We start from the raw sequence: 27,918 nt of genomic DNA on the forward strand, positions 1-27,918 counted from the left end.
ATTCTTTTGCCCTTTTAGATGACCCATTTACTTTATTCATTAATTGAATATAGTTATATGGGTCATCAGAAAATAATAGGCCCAATGTCATTTAGATGGCCCATTTCTTTTATTCATTGTTTGAATAATAGTTAATGGGCCATCTGAAAAAATTTAAAATAGGCCCAAATGTTGACCCATTTCATCAAGACCCAAACAATTTGACCCACTAACACAAAATCTAAACATCTAAACAATTTTAAAGATCAAACACAACAAAATAATGCAGAAAAAAAAAGTCAAAATAAATAAATAATAAACATAAAAATCGAAATAAAAACAAAATAATAATACTTCAAGCAACTCATCAACATGATAAACTTAAAGAACATTAATAACATAATCCGACATCAAACGACTTATATGGTCAAAACCAAAAAGATAATGATGAATTTGGGTAAAGATTGAGAGGGGGGAAAAGATTGACATAACTTCCGGGTAAATGAAGGTCGCCGGAAAACTTTGCCGGAAAATTTTTTGATGGATTTTGAACTTAAAATTTATATCAAATGATAGCCCTTGAAGAGCTCTACACATTTATGTAAAGGGTTTGGAATGGGGATGACCGGAACTTTATAAATCTAAGGAAAGAGTAAAAAATTATATTTGGTTTTCCTTAGATCTACGGAGTTTGGCTATAGATATGGACGAAAGGTTTGTAGATTTAGGTAGAGGAGGATGAAAGGAAAAGATGGTAAATTTTAAAAAAAATTCCGGCCAAAAAGGGGTGGCCGGCCGGCGGCATGGTGGCGGTAGCGGTGGTCGGCCGGCGGCATGGTAGTAAGGGGAAGAAGAAAGGTACAAAAATCTAAAATAAAAAATAAAAGAAAATGCTAATTTTTTAGAGTTTTGTATTTTTGTTTGGGTCCAATAACAGCCCTTGGATCAAAATATCATGAATGGTTGAGATTCAATCTTGACCATTTCTATGGACCGGGTCAAGATCAATTGGGCCATCAGAATTGATTTAAATCAGCCCAATTTAAACAAAATTGGGTCATTTGAGCCAATAAACTAATAAAGACAAATACCAAAAATTCAAATAATAAAAAAAAATTCTTACAAAAAATATTATAGGAGTAAAATAAACACGTCAAAAATTAGGTGTTCACAGGATCCATTATATCCTTTTCTCTTTATCTTGGGAATGGGGGGTCTTAATAATATGCTAAGAACAACACAGATACACAATTGGATAAGGGAATTCAATGCAATCATGGACGATAGACAACAACCATTTCATATCTCTAATATGTAGATGACACGCTAATATTTTGTTCCACGCCTTAAAGATTTCTTTGGGAAGTTAAGGGAAGATAGTTGACGAAGCTGACATTTTAATCTACCAGTAGCCATTCGGCGACTCACCCAACAGCTTGGGCGAGGACTCCAACTCACCAAATGTTTCAAAAGGCTTCAATGAGGGATTATCTCGCTGAATCAATTGGTGACTCGCTGTTTCCTTAGGCGACCATGACCCAGCTCTCCCTTCATCCTTTTTGGGCAACTTTCTGGCCTATTATGTAATAAATGCCTAAAATATTAAATAGGTAGTTTGGGTTCTCCATGAGGTAGACTATTTTGAATATTGATATTTTGAGCCTCTTATGTAATAAATGTCTGAAATTTTAAATTACTAGTTTGGGTTTCTTTTAGGTAGACTATTTTTAATTTTGATATTTTGAAACTCTTGTATGGGTATCTTGTTACAAACTTGGGTTGACGAAATTCAATTCCCCCGAGGTCTTTGGAAGAATTAAGAGCTTCTTGTAGGATTAACAAATTAAGGGCTTAAAGTGTAATATACCTTTTGATTGCTTCCTATTTTCTGTTTTTGTGCCTATGATATCTTTATTTCTTCTCTTTAATTTGCCCATTTTATCGGTAATTCGCAGTGAGAATTACATTCTCCTCTAGAGGTCAAAAGATTTTTTATTAAAGCCAAATAGGGGTCATAGAGGGACATCATTTTATTGTAGTAATATTGTGGCTGGACTAATTAGGTTTTCTTTAAGTCATGGTTTTCTATTTTGACTTCTTCCTCCAACTCTCCCTCAAAATCAGAAAACCATGTATTTAAGGTCTCATTGTCTACTTAAGATTCAGAATTAAATTCTAAAATAGCGGGACGCCAAATAAAAATACTTTCATCAACATAAGTATAATCGTTGGTATTATTTTTAAATTTGGGTTGCACTGAGAACTACGTCCTCCCCCACCCCTACTACTAACACCTCTTTTTCCATAAATGGATTTTTTAACACTACTTTTTTTAACGGGATCCATATCTAAAGTTTATAATAATTAAAATATAAAAAACAAACAAGATAAATATAACAAAACAATTTAATAACTAAACAAATGATATAGATGAAAGTTGAAACTAATGTTTGAGCGTCTAAAGCACCTTTGTTTCTCCTAATTGCATGTCAAGAAAAAAAGAAGGAAGTTGGAACATTAAAAAAAGTAGCAACATGCAAAAGTTTTTCCACTAGTAAAATAACTGGAAATGGAAAGCACATCACTCCTCGTACAATCATATTCGGGATATCATCATGTGGCATTCCTCTTGCATTATCCTTTATTAGAAAAAAGTACAATAAGTAAAGACTGTTAGGGAAGAATAATATTGTACTAACTTGTCAAATTGAATTAATTCAACAATGTATTTTTTTTCCCTTGCATACTTAGAGCAGAATCGGCATATAGAAGAACAAAGAGAAACAGATCATACCTTGCATGTCACCCTATAATATAATGCTTCCCTACCGTTTGCTGCCTTTGTAACTGCAGGGTCGTCTTTTACTTTCTTCCCAAGAGCAACATCCTTTGCTTGGATCTCTATAACCAAAGCTTCCTTGGGAAGTCTTTTCTAGACTCATTAGTGAGAAAAAGCACAACGCCATCTAATGAAATTTGCTAGAAATGTATTTCACTTATGAAATTTGCTAAATGTCAACAGTAAGCATAAAATATCAATCACAGTGCCATCTAAGTGAGAGTAAATCCACTATTTACACACCTCATGAGTCTTGGATGTCTCAAAATCATCATATATGGCTTCATCTCTCATGGTCACCTACACCAATATAAATTTACGTCTACCAATATCTTCACTATAGAAGCAAAGAAAAAGACATCACTAAGCTAGCTATGTAGAGAAGTTCCCATTATAGGATCTATATTATCCCATTGAATGACTTATCTAAAATAGATAAAAAAGTTATCACTTACATAATTATCTCTACAACTCAAAGTTCAAAGATGGATTCAGCAGAATCAAGTGCATTCTAAACAAGTTCTCTCCCATTAGTGTAATACAGCTGTTTCCCAGGCTGAAAATCTGAAGACTAACTTGATTAACAACGCATTTAGTGTATCATTGTTGAAGTAAGTTCCACCTCATGAAATCTTGAGCTATTAAAAAAGGAAGAGACTATTTCATTTTAATGACTTCAACATTCCCTTAAATGTGGTCGATTCTCTTTTAGGTTTTACAGTTTGTGGTTTAGGATTTAGGTTTAAAATCAATGGTTTAGTGATTAATGTTAGGGTTTTTTTAAGGGTTTAGGGTTTAGGTTTAGGGTTAAGATTAGGGTTAGGGTGTAGGTTTTTCTTAGGTTTTATGATGCAGGGTTTTGCATTTAAGATTTAAAATTTATGCTTTAGTATTTAATATTTGGGATTTGGTATTTTGGTCTTAGGATTTTGGGTTCATGGTTTAGGTTAGGGTTAGGGTTAAGGCTTAGGTTTTAGGGTTTGTGGCTAAGGATGTGGTATTTAAATGTATGATTTAGTGTTTTATATTTGGTTTCTCGTATATTGGACTTAGGGCTTTTTTTGGACTTAGGGTTTAGGATTTAGGGTTAAGTGTTATGGTGTAGGTTTTTTTAAGGTTTTATTGTTATAGGTTCAACATTTTAGGTTTAAAATCTATGGTTTAGTATTTATGTTTGGTTTGTGGTATTTTGGGCTTAAGATTTTTGGTTTATAGTTTATGGTTAGAGTTAGGGTTAAGGTTAGGGTTAGGGTTAGGGTTAGGCTTAGTCTTAGGATTAGGATTAGGATTAGTATGTAGGTTTTTTTAGGTTTAATGGTTCATGATTTATCATTTGAGGTTTAAAATCTATGGTTTAGTATTTAATGTTTGAGTTTTGGTATTTTTGACATAAGGTTTAGGGTTAGGGTTAGGGTTAGGGTTTTGGTTTTTTAAGGTTGATGGATTTAGAGTTTAGGATTTGAGGTTTAATATCAATTATTTAATGTTTAATTTATGGATTTTGGTATTTTGGGTTTGGAATTTAGGGTTTTTTGTAGGGTTAGGGTTTAGGTTATTTTATAGGTTTTAATGTTTGGGGTTATTGATTTGAATTGTAATATCTATGTTTTATTGTTCAATTTAATGGTTTTTGTATTTTGGGCTTAAGGCTTAGGGTTTAGGGTTTAGGGTTAGGATTAAAAATAGGGTTAGAGTTAGGGTTTATGTTAAGAATAGGGTATGGGTTAAGGTTTAGGATTTTTTTAGGTTTTAGGTTTTGGGGGTTAGGATATTCGGTTTAAATATATGGTTTAGTGTTTAATACTTGGGTTTTTGTATGTTGGGCATGGGGTTTTGGGCTTATGGTGTTGGTTTAGGGTAAGGGTTAGGATTAGGGTTTAGTTTTTTTAGGTTTTAGGGTTTGTGGCTAAGGATTTAATATTTAAAATCTATGGTTTAGTTTTTTATATTTGGGATAATGCACAAGTACCCCCTCAACCTATGCCCAAAATCTCAGAGACACACTTATACCATAGTAAGGTCCTATTACTCCCATAACTTATTTTATTAATAATTTTCTACCCCTTTTCAGCATACATGGCACTATCTTGTGGGACCAATGCTGATTGACTATTTATTTTTTCAAACTAGTGCCACGTAGGCCAAAAAAGGGGTAGAAAACTACTCATAAAATAAGCTCAGTGGGTTATAAGACCTTAGTATTGTATAAGTGTGTCTCTGAGATTTCGATCATAGGTTGAGGGGTACTTGTGCATTTTCCCTTCATATTTAGGTTCTTGTATTTTGGACTTAGGGTTTAGATTTTAGGTTTAAGGGTTAGTGTGTAGGTTTTTTTAGGTTTTATAGTTCTGGGTTTAACATTTGAGGTTTAAAATCTATGGTTTAGCATTTAATATTTGGGTTGTTGTATTTTGGGCTTAAGGTTTAGGGTTTATGGTTTATGGTTAGAGTTAGGGTTAAGGTTAGGGTTAGAGTTTTGGTTTTTTTTAGGTTTTTAGGTTTAGGGTTTAGGATTTAGGATTTAAGGTTTAGTATCAATAGTTTAGTGTTTAATGTTTTAGTATTCTTATTTTGGGCTTGGGTTTAGAGTTTATGGTAGGGTTAAGGTTAGGATTAATGTTAGGGTTAGGGTTAGGGTTTAGGTTTTTTTTAGGTTTTAGGGTTTTGGTTTAACTATGTCAGTTCTAATAACTATGGGATTAGTGTTTAATTATAGGATTTTGATATTTTGGACTTTAGGTATAGGGTTAGGGTTACTGTTTGGATAGGGTTAGGGTTAGGGTCTAGGGTTTTTTAAAGTTTTAGGTAATGGGGTTAAGAATTTTTGTTTAAAATCAATAGTTTAGTGCTTAATGTTTGGGTTATGGTATTTTGGGCGTTGGGTTTCAGGTGAATAGTTTATGGTTAGGGTTAGGGTTAAGGTTAGGGTTAGAATTAGGATTTAGTTTTTTTAGGTTTTAGGTTATGTGGTTAAGGATTTGAGGTTTAAAATCTATTGTTCAGTGTTTGATTTTCAGGTATCGTATTTTGGACTTAGGGTTTTTAGTTTGGACTTAGGGCTAGGGTTATGGTTAGAGTTAGGGTTAGGGTTAGGGTTTTTTTGGTTTTGTTTTTAGGTTTAGGATTTAGGATTTGAGTCATAATATCAATGGTTAAGTGTTTAGTGTTTGAGTTTTGGTGTTATTGGCTTAGGGTTTAGGGTTTATGTTAGGGTTAGGGTTAGGGGTAATGTTATGTTTAGGGTTAGGGTTAGGTTTAGGTTGTTTTTTAGGTTTTAGAGTTCGGGGTTAAGGATTTGAGTTATAATATCTATGGTTTAGTGTTTAATATTAGAGTTTTTGTATTTTGGGCTTTGGGCTTAGAGTTAAGAGTTTAGGGTTAAGGTTAAGGATAGGGATATAATTAAGGTTCGTGTTAGGTATAAGGTTAGGGCTAGGGGTTTCAGATTTTTTTAGTTTTTTTGTTTTGGGGTATAGGATTTTTAGTTTAAAATCTATGATTTAGTATTTAATGTTCGGGATTTGGTATTTTGTGCTTTGGGTTTAGGGTTAATAGTGTAAGGATTAGGGTTAGGGTTAGGGTTAAGGTTAGGGTTAGGATTTAGGTTTTATTTAGGTTTTAGGGATTGTGGTTTAGGATTTGAGGTTTAAAATCTATGGTCAAGTGTTTAATGTATGGGTTTTCGTATTATTGAATTAGAGTTTTTATTTGAACGTAGGGTTTAGGGTTCAAGGTTTAGGATTAGGGTTCGGGTTAGGGTAGGATTAGGGTTTGGGTGTATGTTTTTTTTAGTTTTTATGGTTCATGATTTAGCATTTGAGGTTTAAAATCTATGGTTTTGTATTTAATGTTTGGGTTTTGGTATTTTTGGCTTAGGGTTTAGGGTTAGGGTAAGGGATAGCGTTTTGGCTTTTTTAGGTTTCTAGGTTTAGGGTTTAGGATTTGAGGTTTAATTTCAATGGTTTAATGTTTAGTGATTGGGTTTTTGTATTTTGGCCTTGGGGATTAAGGTTTTATTGTAGGGTTAGGGTTAGGGTTAATGTTAGGGCATAGGGTTTAGGTTGTTTTTAGGTTTTAATGTTTGGGGTTATGGAGTTGAGTTGTAATATCTATTTTTTATTATTTAATTTAAGGGTTTTGGTATTTTGGGCTTAGGGTTTAGATTTAAGGGTTAGGGTAAGGGTTTATGTTAAGGATAGGGTAAGGGTTAAGTTTTTAGGTTTTTGGGTTGAGGATTTTTAGTTTAAATCTATGGTTTAGTGTTTAATATTTGGGTTTTTGTATTTTGGGCATGTGATTTCGGGTTAATCGTTTTGGGTTAGGGTTAGGTTTAGCGTAAGGGGTTAGGTTCTAGTGTTTTTATGTTTTAGGGTTTGTGGTTTAGGATTTGAGATTTAAAATCTATCGTTTAATGTTTAATTTTTGGGTTATTGTATTTTGGACTTATTTTTTTTTATGTTTTTTGGGTTTGGATTAACATTAAGATTAGGTTGTAGGCTTTTTTTGGTTTTATGGATCAGGGTTTAGCATTTAAGGTTTAAAATTTATGTTTTAGTATTTAATGTTTGGGTTTTGGTATTTTTGACTTAAGGTTTTGTGTTTATGGTTTAGGTTAAGGTTAGGATTAGGGTTAGGGCTTATTTTTTTCTTAGGTTTTAGTGGTTGTGTCTCATGATTTGGTATTTAAAATCATTGGTTTAGTATTTCATATTTGGGTTTTTTTATTTTCGGCGTAGGGTTAAGGGTTAAGGTGTAGGTTATTTTTTAGGTTTTATGGTTCTAGGTTCGACATTTGAAGTTTAAAATCTATGGTTTAGTATTTAATATTTGGTTTTTGCTATTTTGGGATTTTTTTTGGTTGAATTACCCTTGGAGGGGTAGGAGCTGAGCAACACCCCCAGGCCTTATCATTACTAACAAAAAAAATACAAGGAGGGGGACATAAACCTAACCTCCCACCTAAGAAGGTTTAGAGTCAACTTTCCAAAAGGAAGTCAACTCCTCCCCTTACACAAAAGATGAAACTGAAATACTAAGCACCTAAGGAGAGAACTCCACTCAATACAAAGTATCTAGGAAGCATAATCTAGGGAGACTCTCCCTTTACAAGAAATCCTATAAACTAAATTAACCTATTCAAAGTAGCTATAATTAATTATAGCTAAGTTGAAAATGTATACAACCTCAAGGAAGTTCAAAAATTCTCTTTGTCTTCCTTCTTCTAACGTTAGGCATCTCCAATAAGTCGAGTTGATAGTAGGCCTTTGCTTCTTTCGGTAGTTGGTGGCTGTTGAAATATACCTGGGGAGTGGCAATGCTGTGACTATGTTTTGAGAATCCATCCGCTATGCAATTAGCTTCTCTGAATACATGGATGCATTTGAAGTTGTATACTTGATTGATAAGATGTTGCAGCCTTCCAAGTTGAGTGATGATGCTCCATTGAGAGACTGCCTTCTTTAGGACCCATTGCACTACTGGTTGAGAATCAAGTTCCAAAATTATGTTCCTGTATGCAAGCTCAAGTGCTCAAGTTAAACCAATGATGGTTTCCTCTATTTCAGCTTTGTTGTTTGTTCCTTCTCCAAGTGGTGTTGCGAAAGCCATCACCACTTTGCCTTGTTTGTCTCTCAGGATTCCACCAGCCCCCATCCTGCCAGGGTTCATGAGTGCACTGCCATCACTGTTCACTTTGAGCCACTGGTCTACAAGTTTAAGCCACTTCACCATGCTCACTTTGATGTCATGCACACACTTTTCACTCTTTTGCATTAAATTGTCCACTTGGCCGGTCAGTTAACTTGAGGAAATGCAGTGTTCAACATCTTGTAGTTGTCCTTGTAGATTGCATATTTAACTCTCCTGATGTTTATTGCTTTACCGACATACTTGCAGGCACACCTGTTCTTCCACAGATTCCAGCAGATGAATATTGGCGTAGCTTGTAGCAGCAGTTTGTGGGCTGGATTTCTCGGCTTGGCTGTCCACCATTGTTGTAGCAGCTGCTGCAGTGAAGAGTGGTCTGGCTGTAGGCCTGCACTACCTGCAAAAAAAGCTCCATACCTTGGCTGCATATGCCTTGAATTGAATGTATGTTCTATGCTGTCCATACCTTCTCTACCAAGACAACAGAAACAATGTGATGGCTCAATGCCAAAGTTAGTCAATCTTTCATTTGTAGGGAGTTTACCCCTTAGGGTTCTCCATAAAAGAAAACAATATTTAAAGGGAATGTTTTTATGACATAGCATCGAGTTAAATTGATTCTTGGCTCTTTTGTTTCTGATTTCTTTCAAAGATGAAGAACAGCTAAAACTGTCGTGGTTATTGAGCTTCCACACTGGTTGATCAGGTAGCTGTTGCTGTGGAGAGATCTCTGCTGCCAGAAGGTTAGAGAATTGACTGGCTGGAGCATGCTGTAACAGTTTTCTCCAACTCCAGCTCCCCTCTTCCCAATATTCAGCCACAGTAGAATTATTAAATCCATTGCTATTAGTGGTAAACTCAGCCAGTGGTCCACTGCCCAACCAGTTATTCCACAAAAATGAACAATTCCCAGCTTGAAGCTTCCAATGGATGTGTTGCTCAACATGCTGTATGTTCATAAGCATCTGTTTCCAGGTTAGTGAATCTCCGTTATCCCCTTTTTTGCTTACTTGGTTTGATCTTTGACAATATTTTTCTCTCAAAAATTCTCCCCACAGTTTTTGTTTTGTTTTGAAGATCCACCACTGTTTGAATTGAAAAGATTTTCAAATATCTTGCAAGTTTCTCATTCCCACCCCCACCCCCTTTATCATAAGGGTAACTTAGATTTTTCCATGAAGCCCAGTGATACTTCTTTCTATCATTTTTCCATCCCCAAAAAAAGTCAGCTATAAGCCCTTGGATTTGCCTGAGTATTGTAATTGGAGGTGTTACTGCAGATAGAAGGTGGATAGGAAGATCATGAAGAACATGTTTGGTAAGAATTGCCTTGCCTCCATACCTTAATTGTTTGGTTTGTCAACCTGTAATCCTGCAAACAACCTTGTTAACAAGATCAGAGAAATAGATATTTCTAGGCCTACCAAAAAATAAAGGGCAACCTAGGTAATTAATAGTGCCTTGCTTTTTTTTGAAACCTGTCAGCCTCTTTATTCTATCTCTAGTGCTATTGAAAGCATTAGAGTGTAGCGTAAAGTGGCTTTTGTCTCCATAGATGAGTTGCCCAGAAGTATCTTCATACTCCATTAAAGTTGCCATTAGGAGTTTTAGAGTCTGGCATCTTCCAGATGTGAATAGAATTATGTCATCAACAAAACTCAGATGATTCACCTGACGCCCTCTCCTTTCCATGAAGAAACCATGATAATCCAGATGGTTGTGAAGCCTATTTAGAGATCTTGATAGTACCTCAGCACCTAAAATAAATAGGGATGGAGAAAGTGGATCACCTTGCTTGAGACCTCTAGGGGAGTGAAAGAAACCATATCGCTTACCATTGACAATGATTGAGTACCAATTATTAGCCATTATTCTCCACACCATAACAATAAAAACCTCAGCAAATCCCATTTTCCTCAGCACAAGGCAAATATATGACCAAGAGACAATGTCATAAGCGTTTTCCAATGTCAAGTTTAATGATGACATTGCTACCAATATTGCGTTTTTTAATTTAGTGAATGATTTCCTGAGCAAGCATGACGTTATCAGAAACACTTCTACCTTTAACAATCCCGGATTCATTAGTAGAGATTAAGTCAGGGAGGATAGGCCTAAGTATGTTGCTCATTAGCTTAAAAATGATTTTGTTAGTGAAGTTACTCAGACTTATAGGCCTATACTCAGTGAGCTTGTTTGGATTGTTCACTTTAGGGAGCAGCACAATACAAGAATGGGAGAAGTACTTAGGAATCATTTGTCCACTGAAAAAGGCCTGAACCACCCCCATTAGATCATTCTTGATAATATGCAAACATTTTTGAAAGAAGTACCCATTCATACCATCAGGACTAGCTGCAGAATTTGGATTCATAGACAATACAACCTCTTTAGGTTCATCCATGCTAGGCTCAATGGTAAGCTGAGCATTTTGGTCTTGATTAATCACCCTTGGAATGCATTCCAAGGTGTGCTCATTGATAAGCTTTTCTTCACCAGTAAATATTCCTTTGAAGTGTTCACAAGCTACCTGAGCAATGTTGTCGTCGCCTTGTATCCAATCTCCATTTTCATTGGAAACTTTGTGAATAAAAAACTTCCTTCTTCTTCCTCTTATTACTAAATGGAAGTATTTATAATTAGTATCACCTTCTTTAAACCATTGGAGTTGGGTTTTTTGTTTCAAAATAGTATCTTCCAGCTTGAGAAATTTGATGTACTTTGCATTAATTACATGAAGGATGCTTGTATTTGAGTCACTTTGGTTATTGATGTAGTTTTCTTCAGCTTTATGCACTTGTTCCTCATACATCCTAAGCATTTGGAAAATATCACCAAATTCTCTCTTAGACAAAACACTAAGAGTATTTGATAGCCTTATCATTTTTTTTTGAAATTTCAACATGCCAGTACCTACTACTTCCTTCTCCCAACAGGTTTCAACAGTTTCCATTAAATGAGGATTATCCACCCAACAGTTGAGAAATCTGAAGTACTTGGTGTGATCAATTGTTGTGGAAACCATTTTCATGAATAAAGGACAATGATCAGATCCAGTAGATGACAAGTGAGTTATAGTGGTTTGAGGCATCTTTTCCAACCAAAAATCATTTACCATAGCCCTTTCAAGCCTCTTCCAATTTCTGTGATTTATACCCCTCTTGTTAGACCATGTGAATTAATGACCACTAAAACCAATGTCCAAAATGCCACAGTCTTCAATGACAGTAATAAAGTCCATACTCTTCCTCATGTTGTAAGGCACCCCTCAATGTTTTTCCTCCACAGAAGTTATGACATTAAAATGTCCAACAGTACAACCAAGGGTTCTCATTCAAAGAGGCTTGCTGAATCATTTTGTCCCAAAGAGGTCTCATGAGGTGATATTTGTATTTAGCATAGACAAAGGTACTAGTAATTGATATTGTAATTCATTGTGTTTCATGTTGCAAGTGATTTTCTCTTCATCTTCATCAAGAATATTACAATCAATATCATTGCTCCAAAGAACCCAAATTTTACCATTACAATTACTCGTAGCATTATCCATATTTAAATGGACCTTAAAGCTTTGAACATGGACAATATCATAAAAAGGTTCCAAAATAGTGATAACAGATAATTGGTGAAGCTTTCTGAGCATTTTGAGTCTCTCCAACCCCCCTTGAGTGTTGAGCCCTCTCACATTCCATACAATTGTACTAATCATTTGGAAGATCTAGAGGAAAAGAGCCTAGTATTAGGTCTGCCAGCTGTGACTGTATTGACATCTTGCTTCTTGAAGTGAAATTTGTCTTGATGGAAACCCCTTGGAGATAAACATTGATTTTGTGCCACATGTGTGATCTCTTACTCTAAGGTCTGATCATTATGAGGAGTAAAGACGTTAATAAGGGCCTCAATAGTCTCATCATCCTCATAACCCTCTTCTAAGGAGTGATTATCCCCATCTATTTCATCCTCAGAATTATCCACAACATATTCATCAAAATTAGGCACTGTGTTCATCTTAGATATTTGTTGTCTCTTATCTGGTGGTTCAGAAGGAGGAGGAGTCATATGTTGAGCCTGAAGATTATCATCAACCATAACAACTTTGTTGCATGATTCCTCCCTCTTTTGTTGTTCTTGATCATTGTCATTGGTCTGAAGCTTATTCTGTCTCCTTTTAGCAGCATCCCTTTTCTATTTGCTGGGCTTGTTTTTGCTCTTGGAGTACTTTCCGGAGTACAAGAAGCATCATGTTCCCCTTTTTCTTTCTTTTCCTCTTTTTCAATTTGCTGTTTTTCTTTATTATATGTAGAATGTTGTTGGACCTGCTGTTTCTCTCCTTGTTGCTTGCTGTTCTTAGAAATTTCAAAGGCTCTAAAGTCAGACCTAAGGTCAACCAACCCCTCATGCAGAACATGAGTCAAACTCCCCATTTAGTAACACCATCCTGCATGTTAGAGGTTTTCTCCTGACACCCCCCATCCATGCCTCCAACAACTTCTTCAATAAAACCATCATCAACATTAATAAAATTGGGGGAATTGGGACTTGGGAGCATTGAGTCAATTCCTATGCATTTATTTTTGTTGGCTGTATCAGCTTATTGGTTTTGTATGTTATGAGTGGTGAGGTTTTTTCTTATAGCTGGGTCCTTAGCAGTCCCATTTTTTGGTTGGTCTACCTGATAAGCAGCCTGCCTGGTGTTTCCTTCTCCTGTTTGGTTTCCCTCTTGTTGTTCTTGCATTTCATGGCTAGAAAAAATACTATGAGTCTGAAATTTAGTTATACCTGTTGTATCCTGCTCCTATTGGTGGCTCTTACTACTTCTTTGCTTTGGAGGTGAGACAGGTTTCAAAACTGCCTTGGAGGTGGTTTAATCTTGATTTTTTTGTTGCCTCTTTTTCTGTGTATGCCACTGTTCCTCTGGAATTTCCTCTTGGTGATCTTGGTCTTTTGAATTAGGAATATTGCTTATTTGTTTTTGTTTTACCTGATGATTCTTTGAGTAACTGTGTATAGCACCCTGTTTGAGCTCTTCTTTCTGACTTGTGTTTTGTTGATTCTGAGTTCTTGCAATGAACTCAGAGTTACCTTTGTCTTGTACTTGATTCATTGACTGGTCCCCCTATTCCTGATCCTCGTTGGATCTTCTTCCATTTTCCCGTTCCTTCCTTTTCCTGATTTCTTCATCCCTCCTTTTAATTGTGCACTCATCTTCCATATGCCCCTGAGAACAATAATATGAAAACTAAAACAACTTCTTCCATCAACTTGAAACAATTGTAAGCTGCACGCTGAGAATAATAATATGAAAAACACAAATTAATTTATGCATTCAAAGAAGCACATGATATGTTGTATTTTCTACTGTATTATGTAGACATATTCAAAATATGGAACTAAATTGGAAGATTTTGTTTGACTATTTCTCTCCACTGACCAAATGTGCATTCTCTCTGCATTAGGATCATTGTCAAAGAAGAACATGGTTTTCGTCTCTAGAAAGCAACCACCACAATATCTCCAACTACTAAAAACTTCATCTGAATCCCTAAAACTGCAAGATTCTCTATGCTTTTTTTAGAATTGATTGCCATACTAGAATTGGGCTGGTCATTCCCTTCGGATTATCTTTTGTAACCAACTACTTTCATATCTTCCTCAACTTTATTTCACGTCACACAATGTCTATTGAACAACCATCCATTAACCTTCAATTTAACCCCATCAATAAACAGCTACAACTAATAAAGTAAATACATTGGACACAACCCACATAAGTCAAACTTTACTATTGCGTAAATAAAAAGAAGAATATATGGAAGTACATTTGGCGCCAAGTATGTGTACCTGGCTTTGTTTCACCTTTTATTCCTCATCTTCCACTCTAATTCATTCTTCTTCTTTTACCTCTCGAGCTTCCTTTTGAGTCACTTCTTTTAGAAGGAATCTATCTGTTTCCTATAGTACAAATTTTTAGATAAATATATCAATATTAGCTTGCTCCTCATGTACATGCTACCATAAACTAAAAAACAAATAACTCATACATAGTCATAGGTAATCTAAAGGCAAACAAAATGAAGCAATAATCATTCAAAACTCAATTACCCACCACTCCACAATACCTTGCAACCATAAATTGATAACAAGATTAAACTATATATTATATAGTGAAATTGAAATTCTGATAAAACATGAAGATTATTTAGATCTATAATTGCAACTAACATTTTAAAAACTCATAAAATGGAAAGGTTATCATCTGAACGAGAAAAAGGTTAGCATATATGAGTCGAGTGACCGAATCTATCTCAGTCACCCAACCCATATCAACTTCAATAGAATTCCCAACTCCTCAAAATAACTTCAGAAATCTTTGATCTATCTCTCCATTTTCCCAAACAAAGGTTTAGAAGAAGTAGAAACTCACCATCCCTCATCAAAAAGGGAGAAATGTACAGTGACCAATTCGTTGTCCCACTCATATATTAAGCCTATAAAAGCCTAATTACCAAACATTCCATCTTAATAAAACCCCATTAATCCCACAAAAAAAGGAAAATTTACTACTATTCAACAATTTCCGAGCACATTAGATAACCTATTTCTAGTTCTCAGTTCAAATCTTTCATTAACCTCATAAAAAACCCTAACAATATTCAAATAAAATAAAAAAAATCAAAAACCCCATGAAGCAAAAATTAGATAAGATCTGAAAAGGGTTTGAAGCAATGATACCTGCATATATGGAATCGTTTGGAGAAGCCGACGAGAAAGTTATGAACAAAATCATCAAAGAGACGCTCTTAGGAGACTTTGATTTGGACCGACGAGAAAGAAAACGAGAAGCCTTGTGATTTCGGAAGCTTTTTAGTGTTGCAAAGAGAAGCTCTTATAAAACTCTAGAAGCTATGTATGATGAGAAAGAAGAACAATGATACCTGCATATTAGTTTTTTCATTTGGGGAAAACAACATGTTTTTGAGTGTTTTTTTTGTTGGTCAATCAGAAATTTGAGAAAGACAATAATATTTAGGAGAGAATATAATAATTTATTTAAAAAAATAGAAATTTTTTAGGAAACAAATAAGGTGACGATTATAAAGTGTTGTTTCTAGAACTACAAAAATACCATGCTTAAAAGTGTAGTCATATGTGTAAATCAGTGTTGTCAATTATATCATAATTTGGCAACATGCATAAAGTGTAGCCTTTACTATTAAAGAACACGTTTTATAAGTGTTACCAATATTATTGTTGCCAAAAGCTAAAAACTAAAGCTACACTTTAAAAATGTACCCAAAAATTTATGTTAAGGATAGGGTAAGGGTTAATTTTTAGGATTTTTTTTTGGGTTTTAGCTTTTGGGGTTTAAGATATTTGGTTAAATCTATTGTTTAGTGTTTCATCTTTGGTTTTTTGTATTTTGGGCATGGGGTTTTGGGTAATGGATTTGGGTTATGGTTATGGTTAGGGTAAGGGTTAGGATTAGGGTTTAGTTTTTTTAGGTTGTAGGGTTTGTGGTTTAGGATTTAAGGTTTAAAATCTATGGTTTAGTGTTTAATGTTTCAGTTTTCGTATTTTTCATTAGGGTTTTTTGGGGGTTTAGGGTTTAAGGTTAGTGTTAAGATTAGGTTTAAGGTGTTGGTTTTCTTAGGTTTTATGGTTCAGGGTTTAATATTTAAGGTTTAAAATATATGATTTAGTATTTAATGTTTGGGTTTTTGTATTTTGGACTTAGGGTTTTGGGTTTATGGTTTAGGTTAGGGTTAGGGTTATGTTATGGGTTAGGGTTGGGGTTAAGGCTTGTGTTTTACTTAGGTTTTAGGGTTTGTGGCTAAGGATGTTATATTTAAAATCTATGATTTAGTGTTTCATATTTGGGCTCTCGTATATTGGATTTAGGGTTTTTTTGTACATAGGGTTTAGGACTTGGGGTTAAGGGTTAGGGTGTAGGTTTTTTTTTTGGTTTTATGGTTCTAGGTTTAACATTTTAGGTTTGAAATCTATGTTTTAGTATTTAATGTTTGGGTTGGGGTATTTTTGCCTTAAGGTTTCGGGTTTATGGTTTAGGGTTAGAGTTGGTTAAGATTAGGGTTAGGGTTAGGGTTAGGATTAGGGTTAGTGTGTAGTTTTTTTTTAGGTTTTATGGTTCATTATTTATCATTTGTGGTTTAAAATTTATGGATATGTATTTAATGTTTTAATTTTGGTATTTTCGGCTTAGGGTTTAAGGTTAGGGTTTTGTTTTTTTTTTTTACATTTTTAGGTTTAGTATTTAGGATTTGAGGTTTCATATCAATATTTTAGTGTTAAATGTTTTTGGGCTTGAGGTTTAGGGTTTATGGTAGGGTTAAAGTTAGGATTAATATTAGGGTTAGGTTTTGGTTGTTTTTTATGGTTTAATGTTTGGTGTTATGAATTTGAGTTGTAATATTTATGGTTTATTGTTTAATTTAAGTGTTTTGTTATTTTGGGGTTAGGGTTTAGGGTTTAGGGTTTAGGATTAAGGATAGGGTTAGGGTTAGGGTTTATGTTAAGGATAGGGTAATGGTTAAGGTTTAGGTTTTTTTAGGTTTTTAGTTTTGGGGTTTAGGATTTTTGGTCTAAATCTTTTATTAAGTGTTTAATCTTTGGGTGTTTGTATTTTTGGCATGAGATTTCGGGTTAAAGTTTTTAGGTAAGGGTTAGGGTTAGAGTAAGGGTTAGGGTTAGGGTTTATTTTTTTTAGGTTTTAGAATTTGTGGTTTAGGATATGAGGTTTAAAATCTATGTTTAGTGTTTAATGTTTGGGTTTTTCGTATTTTGGACTTAGGGTTTTTTTTTTTATGTTTTTGGCTTTGGGAATAGGGTTAAGATTATTGTTAGGGTGTAGGTTTTTTTAGGTTTTATGGTTCAGGGTTAAGAATTTAAGGTTTTAAATTTATAGTTTAGTATTTAATGTTTGGGTTTTTGTATTTTAGGCTTTGGGTGTTAGGTTGATGGTTTAGCTTAGGGTTAGGGTTAGGGTTAGATTTTAAGTTTTTCTTAGGTTTTAGGGTTTGTGGTTAAGGAATTGCTATTTAAAATGTATGTCTTAGTGTTTCATATTTGAGTTCTCGTATTTTGGACTTAGTTTTTTTTACCAAGGGTTTACGGTTTTTGTTAGGGTTTATGTTTTTTTTAGGTTTTATGGTTCAGGGTTTAACATTTGAGGTTTAAAATCTATGGTTTAGTATTTGATGTTTGGGATGTGGTATTTTGGGCTTAAGGTTTCGGGTTAATGGTTTATGGTTAGAGTAAGTGTTAAGATTACGTTTACGGTTAGGGGTAGGGTATTGCTTTTTTTTTTTTAGGTTTTTACGTTTAGGGTTTAGGATTTGAGGTTTAATATCAGTAGTTTAGAGTTTAATGTTTTGGTTTTCGTATTTTGGGCTTGGGGTTTAGGGTTTATGGTATGGTTAGGGTTAGGATTTATCTTAGAATTAGGGTTAGGGTTTAAGTTTCTTTTTTTATGTTTTAGGGTTTTGTGTAAATGATTTGAGTTGTCATATCTATGGATTAATGTTTAATGTTAGGGGTTGGTATTTTGGGCATTAGGTTTAGGGTTTGGGTTAAGGATAGGGTTATGATTAGGGTTCGTATTAGAGATATGGTTAGGGTTAAGGTTTAAGGTTTTTTTAGGTTTTAGGTTTTTGTGTTTTGGATTTTTGGTTTAAAATCTATGGTTAGTGCTTAATGTTTGGGTTATCGTATTTTGGACGTGGGGTTCGGGTGAATGGTTTAGGCCTAGGGTTCGGGTTAAGGTTAGGGTTAGGGTTAGGGTTTCGGTTTTAAGTTATATGGTTTAGGTTTTGAGGTTTAAAATCTATGGTTTGGCGTTTGATGTTTGGGTTTCATATTTTTGACTTAGGTTTTTTAGTTTTGACTTAGGGTTAAAGGTTTAGGGTTAGGCTTGAGATAAGAGTTACGGTGTAGTTTTTTTTAGGTTTTATTGTTCAGGGTTTAGCATTTGATGTTTAAAATCTATGGTTTAGTATTTCATGTTTGGGTTTTGGTATTTTGGGCTTAGGGTTTTGGGTTTATTGTTTAGGGTTAGGGCTATGTATAAGGTTTGGGTTAGGGTCAGGGTTAGGGTTAGGGTAAGGGTTTTGGGTTTTCATATGTTTTTGAGTTTAGGATTTAGGATTTGAGGCTTAATATCAATGATTTAGTGTATAATGTTTGGGTTTTGGTGTTTTGGGCTTGTTGTTTAGGGTTTATGTTATGGTTAGGGTTAGGGGTAATGTTAGGGTTCGGGTTAGGGTTTAGGTTGTTTTTAAGGTTTTAGAGTTTTATGTTAACGACTTGAGTTGTAATATCTATGGTTTAGAGTTTAATGTTAGTGTTTTAGTATTTTCGGCTTTGGTATAGGGTTTAGAGTTTAGGGTTAAGGTTATGGATTGGGTTAGGGTTATAGTTCGTGTTAGGGATAGAATTAGGGATAGGGTTTAGGTTTTTTATTTTGGGGTTTAGGATTTTTGGTTTAAAATCTAAGGTTTAGTATTTAATGTTTGGGTTTTGGTATTTTTGGCTTGTGGTTTAGGGTTAGGGTTAAGGTTAGGTTTAGGCATAAGTGTAGGGTTTAGGTTTCTTTTAGCTTTTAGGATTTGTGGTTAAGGATTTAATCTTTAAAATATAATGTCTAGTGATTAATATCTGGGTTTTCATATTTTGGACTTAGAGTTTTTATTTGGACTTAGGGTTTAGGGAGTAAGGTTTAGGATTAGGTCTGGGTTAGTGTTAGGATCAAGGTTCGGGTGTAGGTTATTTTTTAGGTTTTACGGTTCATAATTTAGTATTTGAGGTTTAAAATCTATTGTTTAGAATTTAATGTTTGGGTTTTGGTATTTTCAGCTTAGGGTTTAGGATTAAGGTTAGGGTTAGAGTTTTGGGTTTTTTAGGTTTCTAGATTTAGGGTTTTGGATTTGAAGTTCAATATCAATGATTTAATGTTTAATATTTGGGTTTTGGTATTTTAGGCTTGGGGATTAGGATTTATGGTATAGTTAGGATTAGGGTTAATGTTATGGTTAGGGTTTAGGTTGTTTTTATGTTTTAATTGTTGGGGTTATGGATTTGAATTATAATATCTAGGGTTTATTGTTTAATTAAAGGGTTTTGACATTTTGGGCTTCGGGATTAGGGTTTTAGGGTTTATGGTTAGGATTAAGGTTAGGGTTAGGGTTAGGTGTTTATGTTAAGGGTAGTGTAAGGGTTAAGATTTAGGATTTTTTTAGGTTTTAGGTTTCTGGGTTTCGGATTTTTAGTTTAAATCTATGGTTTAGTATTTGTTTTTTGGGTTTTTGTATTTTTGGCATGGGGTTTTGGGTTAATGATTTTGGGTTAGGGTTAGGGTTAGGGTTAGGGTTTGTTTTTTTAGGTTTTAGGATTTGTGGTTTAAAATATATGATTTAGTGTTTAATGTTTGGTTTTTCAGATTTTAGACTTTGGATTTTTTTAGGGTTTAGGGTTAGGGTTAACATTAGGGTTAGGGTGGAGTTTTTTTTAGTTTTTTTTTTAGTTAAACGACCCTTTTAGTGGGTAAGGGAGTGAGCAACACCCCCAGGCTTTATAATTATTAACAAAAACAAAATACAAGGAGGGGGGCATAAACCTTACCTCTTACCTAAGATGGTTTGGAGTCAACTTCCCAAAGGAAGTCAACTCTTCCCCTTACATATAAGATTAAATCAAAATACTAAGCACCTAATGAGAGGACTCCTCTCAATACAAAATATCTAGGGAACATAAACTAGGGAGACTCCCCCTTTACAAGAAAGTCTATAAACTAAACTACCCTATTCAAAGTAGCTATAATTTTAATTATAGCTAAGTTGAAAAGATATAAGGATAATCAAGGAGGTTCCTTAATCCTTTTGGTCTTCTTCCTTCTAAAGCTAGGCATCTGCAACAGATCAAGGTGATAGTATGATTTGGCTTCCTTAGGCATTTGTTGGCTGTTGAAGTAAACCTGTGGAGTAGTTGTCTTGTGGCTGTGTTTTGATAGTGAATCAGCCACCCAATTAGCTTCCCTGAATACATGTAAGCACTTAAATTTCTGGGTTTGAGATTTGAGGTTTTGTAGCCTTCCAAACTGTGTGATAATGCTCCATTGAGGGACAACCTTCTTTAAGATCCAATGCACAACCAATTGGGAGTCAAGTTCCAATATAATATTCCTATGTTCATGTTTGAGTGCCCAATCAATCCAAAGATGGCTGCCTATATTTCAGCCTTGTTGTTTGTCCCCTCTCCAAGTGGTGTTGTGAATGCCATCAACGACCTACCATTTTTATCTCTCAAGATACCAGTAGCCCCCAGCCTGCCTGGATTATTTATTGCACTTCCATTAGTGTTCACGTTGCTCCACTTATCTTTAGGTCTAAACCATGTCACCATGTTCACCTTGATGTCATGCGCGCACCGCTCGCTTATTTGGATTAAATCTGTCCATTTTGCTGGCCATTTAACCCGTGGGAAGGTAGTGCTAAGCGTCTTGTAATTGTCCTTGTATATGGCATATTTGACCCTGCTTATGTTGGTTGTTTTTGCCTCCATACTTGGTTGCACATCTGTTTTTCTAAAGGTTCCAACAAATGAATATAGGTGTGGCTTGTAGGAACATTTTGTGGGCAGCAGTTTTTAGACTGGCAGTCCACCATTGTTGGATCAGCACCGGCAGAGAAAACTGGTATGGCTACATGCCTGCAGTGCGTGCAAAAAAGTTCCAGACTTTGGCTACAAAATTTCCTTTGTTGAAAATATGTTCTATGCAATCCATTCCTGACCTGTCAAAATAGCTAATAGAATTTGATGGCTCAATGCCAAAGTTAGTAAGCTTATCGTTAGTAGGGAGTTTACCCCTAAGTGCTCTCCATAATAAGAAGTAAGATTTAAATGGAATTTTCTGATACCATAAAAGGGACTTGAAGTGATTCTTAGCCCTTTTATCCCTAATATCTTCCCAAGCTGTTGAACAGCTGAAGCCTCCATGGGTGTTGAGTTTCCACACTGCATGATCTGGTAGGTGCTAGAGAGGGGAGATTTCTGTAGCTAGGATGTTGGAGAGCTGACTGGCTGGTGCCTTCTCTAACAGTCTGCTCCAGCTCCATCTCCCTTCCTCCCAATAATCTGCAACTTTGGAGTTGTTGAATCTGTTGCTGTTGGTGGTAAATTGTGATAATGGTCCAGTGCTTAACCAATTATCCCTCCAAAAGGAACAGTTTCCAGCTTGAAGTTTCCATTGGATGTTTTTTTCAACTTGTGGTCTGTTCATCAACATGTATTTCGAAGTTAATGACTCTCCACTATCCCATTTTTTGCTGAGTGGATTGGACCTTTGGCAGTACTTTGCCTTTAAGAAATCACCCCACAGTGTTTGCTTGGTTCTAAAACTCCACCATTGTTTGAATTGGAATGCCTTGCAAACATCTTTTAAGTTCCTCATGCCCACTCCTCCCTATCATAAGGGAAGCTTAGGTTCTTCCAATAATCCCAATAGTATTTCTTCCTATCACTATTCCACCCCCAGAAAAAATCAGCCATAGGCATTTGGATTTGCTTAAGAATAGTAGTTGGGGGAGTTACTGCAGAAAGTAGATGGATAGGAAGAGCTTGTAGCACATGTTTTGTAAGTATTGCCTTGCCCCCGTAGCTAAGTTGTTTTGTTTTCCACCCTGTAATCCTGCCAACAACTTTATTATCAAGGTCAGAAAAATAAATATTCCTAGGCTACCCACATATAAAGGGCAGTCTAGGTAAGTAATAGGACCTTGTTTTTGTTTAAAACCTGTAAGTCTCTTTATTCTATCTCTAGTGCTAGTGAAAGCATTAGAGTAGATCATAAAGTGACTTTTATCTCCATTGATGAGTTATCCTGAAGTATTTTGATACTCATTTAAGGTATTCATTCGGAGCTTCAAAGTTTTGCATCTCCCAGAGGTGAACAAAATATCAACAAAGCTCAAATGGTTAACCTGTGGCCCCCTCATTTCCATGATAAAACCATGGTAATCCGGATGATTATGAAGTTTGTTAAGAGATCTTGATAATACCTCCGCACCTAAAATAAATAGGTCCGGAGAAAGGATCACCTTGCTTGAGACCTCTAGTGGAATGAAAAAAAACATCTCTTACTATTGACAATGATTGAGTACCAGTTGTTAGCCATGATTCTCCACACCATATCAATAAACACCTCAACAAATCCCATTTTCCTTAAAACCAGACAAATATAAGACCATGACACCCTTTCATAAGCTTTATCCATGTCTAGTTTAATGATGACATTACTACCAATATAGGGTTTTTTGATATGATGAATGATTTCCTGAGCAAGCATAATGTTCTCTGAAATACTTCTGCATTTAACAAATCCGGATTGGTTAGGAGAGATTAAGGCAGGGAGGATAGGACTAAGTCTGTTACTCACTAGCTTAGATATGATCTTGCTAGTGAAGTTGCTAAGACTTATAGGCTTAAACTAAGTCATTTTGTTTGGATTATTGACTTTAGGGAGCAACACAATATAAGAATGGGAGAAGTACTTAGGAATCATCTGTCCACTGAAAAAGGCCTGTACAACCCCCATTAGATCATTCATGATGATGTGCCAACACATTAGAAATAAATACCCATTCATGCCATCTGGCCCAGCTGCAGAATTAGGATTCTTAGAAAAGACGACCTCTTTAAGTTCATCCATACTAGGCATATTGGTAAAGTGTTTTTGTCTTGACAAATCATACTTGGAATATATTCCAAAGTATGCTCATTAATACGCTTTTCTTCACCACTAAATATTTCCTTGAAGTGTTCACAATCTACTTGAGCAATGTTGTCATCACCATGTATCCAGACTCCATTTTCATTGACAACTTTATCAATAAATAACTTCATTCTTCTTCCCCTTATCACAGAATGGAAGTACTTAGAGTTAGTATCACCCTCTTTAAACCATTGAAGCTGTGCTTTTTGTTTCAAAATAGTGTCTTCCAATTTGACGAACTTGATGTACTTAGCATTAATCTCATGGAGGATACTTCTATTTGAGTCACATTGGTTAGTGATGTAGTTTTCTTCAGCATTGTGCACTTGTTCCTCATACATCATAACAATTTGAAAAATATCCAAATTCCTTCTTAGACCAACAACTAAGAGTGTTTGACAGTCTTTTCATTTTTTGGTGAAATCTCCACATACCATTACCCTCCACTTCCTTCTCCCAACAAGTTTTGATAGTTTTCATAAAGTGAGGGTTGTCTACCCAACAGTTGAGAAACCTGAAGTACTTGATGTGATCAGTAGTTGTGGAAGTCATTTCCATAAGAAGGGGACACTGATCAGATCCAGTAGATACCAAGTGAGTTATAGTGGTTTGAGGCATCTTTTCCAACCAAAACTCATTAACCCTAGTCCTGTTAAGTCTTTTCCAGATTCTGTGATTAGTACCCCTCTTGTTGGAGCAAGTAAATTTCTGACCACTAAAACCTATGTCCAAGAGGCCACAAGCTTTAATGACAGAAATAAACTCAATACTTTTCCTCATGTTATAAGGTAACCCTCCAAGTTTTTCCTCGACAGAAGTTATAATGTTGAAATCACCAGCAACACACCAAGGATTATCATTCAAGGTAGACTGCTGTATCATTTTGTCCCAAAGAGGTCTTCTGAGGTGATCTTTGCATTTAGCATAGACAAAGGTACTAGTAAATTGATATTGTAATTCATTGTGTTTTATGTTGCAAGTGATTTGCTGTTCATCTTCATCAAGAATATTACAGTCAATATCAGTGCTCCAGAAAACCCAAATCTTACCATTACAATTATTAGTAGTATTTTCCATGTTTAACCACACTTTAAAGTTTTGAACATGAACACTATCTGAGAAAGGTTCTGAAATGACAATAACAGATAAATGGTGGAGCTTCCTGAGCATTATGAATGTCTCCAACACCCCTTGAGTAATGATCCCTCTCACATTCCATATGATTGTACTAATCATTGGGAAGATCTAGAGGAAAAGAGCCTAGTGTTGGGTCTGCCAGCAGTGAAAGTATTTGCATCTTGCTTCTTGAAATGAAATTTTTCATGATGGAAACCCCTTGGAGATAAACATTGGCTTTGTGTTACATGTTGGATTTCTTCCTCAAAAGTCTGATCATTATGAGGACTAAAGGCCTTAATAAGGGCCTCACTAGTCTCATCATCCTCATCAACCTCTTCTAAGGAGTGATTATCTCCATCTGTTTCATCCTCGGAAATATCGACATCGAATTCATCTAAAATAGGCACTATATTAAGTTTACACTTTTGTTGTCTCAAATCAGGAGGATTTGCTGTAGGGGGAGTCATGTACTGAGCTTGTAAGGGAAGAATATCCAGTCCATGGTTATCAACAACCATTATAAATTTGTTACAAGATTCTTCCCTTACATCCTATTCCTGTTCATTGTTCCTGTCTTGCTGCCTGTTCTGCCTCCTTTTTGCAGCTTCTCTTTTTTGTTTACTAGGCTTATTCTTACTCTTAGGTGTGTTGTCAGTAGCAAGTGTATCACTTTATTTCCATTGATCTTTTTCAATTTTTTTTCCAGCTGGTTGTTTCTCTTTATTTTCCTTGGCAGTTTGTTTGCTGGTGTCTCTTTTTTGCACCTGTTTCTGACTTTACTGTAGTTTCCCTTGTTGATGCATGTTTTCAGCACTATTAGAGGCTCTACGGTCTGTACTAAGGTCAGATTCCAACCCCTCATGCATAACATGAGGCAAATTCCCCCCTTTGGTAGCCCCATCCTGCAAGTTAGTGGCTATCTCTTGACACCCCCCATCCATACCTCCAAAAACATCTTCAGTATAACCAGCATCAACATTAATAAAATTGGGGGTTCTGGGGTTTTGGGGCATTGATTAAATACCAGAGGTTTTGTGTTTGTGATCTGCAGCAGCCTGCTATTTTTGTTCATTGTTTATGCTGTTCCTTTTTGTTGCAGGTGAGCTGTTGTTAACCCCTTGTTTTTGTAGGTTATATTGTGTTGCTATTCCACTATTGTGTTCTTTCTTTCTATTTTCTGTCATCTGCTGTTCCTGCACTCCAAGGTTAGAAAAAATATTCTGAGTTGTGATAGTAGTCATACCTGCTGTTTCTTGTTCCTGCTGTTGGGTGTTCGTGCTTCTTTGTGTTTGTGGTGAAACTGGTCTCCACACTGACTTGGAGTTATTAGTTTCCTGTTTTTTGTGTTGTTTTTTCCTTTGAGTCTACCACTACTGTTACTGTAATTCTACCTGCTAGTTTGGTTCATTCTGGCTGTAGGTGTCTTTCTCTTGTTGATGGCTTGTAGGTTGTTTCTTTGGCAGAGTTTGGTTTACCACCCTATTTTGCTGATTTTGTGTCCTTCCAGCAGTCTCATTTGTCATTTTTCCTGTTCTTGAGAATTTTTATTTCCAGCCTGCTCTTTACACTTTTTTCCAGCCTCCATTTCCTTTCTTTTCTTGAACTCATCATCCATTCTTGTAATTGTACATTCTTCATCCATGTATCCTTGATGTTTATAGTACAAACAGTAGTTTGGAATCCCTTCATATTCCACCTTTAACCATCGTCCATTGTTGGGATCAGAATTCTTGAGTCCCAGCCAAACATAATTGGGCCTAGTTTTAGTAAGATCCGCTTCAACTTTTACTCTCAAGGTGCTCCCTCTAGTTCTTTGGGAAGATGGTGAGTCTAGAAATAACACCTTCCCAATAGACTCCAAAATAGTCATTAAGAGAGCTTTGTTATAACAATTCCATGGTAGGCCAGGGATAGCCACCCAAATAGGATCAATGGGGGTTTCCTCTTCTGGGGTAAAATCAGGGGTCCATGGTTGTATTCTCATCACTTGCCCTTCAATATTCATTCTATGTTTCGTCCAAACTATTGGGAAGTCAAACTCATTATCAAGGTCGATGTAAACATGTCTAGCATTGAAGTGAGTTATCTCTACACATCCTGTTAGTTGAGTTTGTAAAGTAAAGTTTTTTCTCACCAATTCTATTTTAGGCATCGTATTTGTAAACTTCCCCACAATAGTATATTTACATAACACAGCCAATTTCACATAATAGTCATCCTCTTCAAGAAGAAGAACTGGAAATCCTTGTCTAGTCGTATGTATAGGATCATTTAAAACAATAGGGATTTCATTCTTAGACTGGTTGTATCTCAACCTTGCAGCAAAGGATCGCACCACAGTATATGGTACAGGTTCAGAACATTTGTCATTTTTAGCATTATTGTTAGCATTCTGAACTTGCTATTGAGAGTTAGGATTTCTTGCAGTTGTCTGAATCACATTTATGCCCAGCTTATTAACTCTATCAGGTTGAGAGTTAGGATCATACCTAGAGTAGTTGTTTGATATTTTGGAGAAGTCGTTGTGATACTCCACAGTTGCCTGATATGCTCTTTGGTTGTTTTTGTTTTTCGATTGATCATTCTGCTTCCCAACACTACCTTGAACCTGTTCTGAGCCCTGCTTACTGCTTCCATCGTTCCTTTGATCTTTAACTCCATGCTGCAATTTTTTGGATGGTTGATCCTGTTTTTGGCTTGTGTGTGCTTGCCTGTGCATCTGTCCATTCCCATTCGCCTCACATTCATCATCTTGGTGAGATGTGCATTGCACAATACCTGCATTCAATGAAGGAGTTATAGAAGATGAATTACCAACTATACTAAAGGAAAATTTTGATGAGTTTGTATCATTTTATGAGGTTTCAATTTGCATTTGCATCCTCATATTGCTTCTATTATTGCCCTGCTGCATTATAGAATTTTCCTCTTGTTGTGTTTTGTTTTCATTTCCCATTGTTGTTGCTTCTATTAACTTGGAAGGCTCAACATTTGTGTTTTTCTTGGCCTTTCGATCAGACACAGAGGTCTCCCCTTTGCTTTCATGTTTTTACTGATGTAATGTCAAATTTGGATCAATGAAAGTTGTTGAATTGTTGTTATTGTTGTTTGTCCCTTTGAGTTGGTTAGAGATAGCTATTAGATGGATGTTCTTAGCCATAGAATCAGACTCATTCGACAAGGCTCCATGAATTTCGACGATTCGAGCTCTTTCGCCACCGGAGTTTTCCTCGCCGTCGATTCCACCATCCATTTCACCTTAAATTTGGGTGAGATGGACCTCATCACTGGGGGAAAAAACCCCAGTGGTCAATTCTTTTCGAATTTGACTGGAAGTCGATCGAATTTGAGATTTTGACTCAGGGGACGCAGTCGCTATTCCTTCAACCTCTGCCTCTCTATTCTGGTCGATTACGAAGGTGGAATTAGCTGAATTTTGGGTATGTAGTAGATTGTGATGTGAAGAATTCATTGCCATCATCCTTTGTTCTCGATTCAACCCAAAAAATCCTTGGGAAATGTTTTCAAGTTCACTGTCGAGCTCTTTTTCCTC

General features: G+C 35.6%; 1 protein-coding gene across 2 annotated transcripts; it reads right to left on the reverse strand.

Annotated features, from left to right (window-relative positions):
- Positions 1–7,666: 7,666 nt before the first annotated feature.
- LOC107004576 lies at positions 7,667–15,483 on the reverse strand. 2 transcript variants are annotated; one of them, XM_015202819.2, is made up of 3 exons: positions 15,197–15,483; positions 14,306–14,416; positions 7,667–13,682 (listed from the first exon to the last, which is right to left on the reverse strand). In XM_015202819.2, the coding sequence occupies exon 3, from the start codon at positions 11,580–11,582 to the stop codon at positions 10,479–10,481; it is 1,104 nt and encodes a 367-aa protein (XP_015058305.1). In that variant the 5' UTR covers positions 11,583–13,682; positions 14,306–14,416; positions 15,197–15,483; the 3' UTR covers positions 7,667–10,478. The 2 variants fall into 2 exon arrangements, with proteins under 2 accessions (XP_015058305.1, XP_027768886.1); XM_027913085.1 differs by lacking the exon at positions 14,306–14,416.
- Between the last annotated feature and the right edge of the window lie 12,435 nt (positions 15,484–27,918).

Source organism: Solanum pennellii, chromosome 11 (genome assembly GCF_001406875.1).
Source record: "Solanum pennellii chromosome 11, SPENNV200".
Lineage (NCBI taxonomy): Eukaryota > Viridiplantae > Streptophyta > Magnoliopsida > Solanales > Solanaceae > Solanum > Solanum pennellii.

What these genes read in the sequence shown, in the direction of transcription:
- LOC107004576 (XM_027913085.1), bottom strand. Translation starts at nt 11,582, where the DNA reads ATGGTAAATGATTTTTGGTTGGAAAAGATGCCTCAAACCACTATAACT.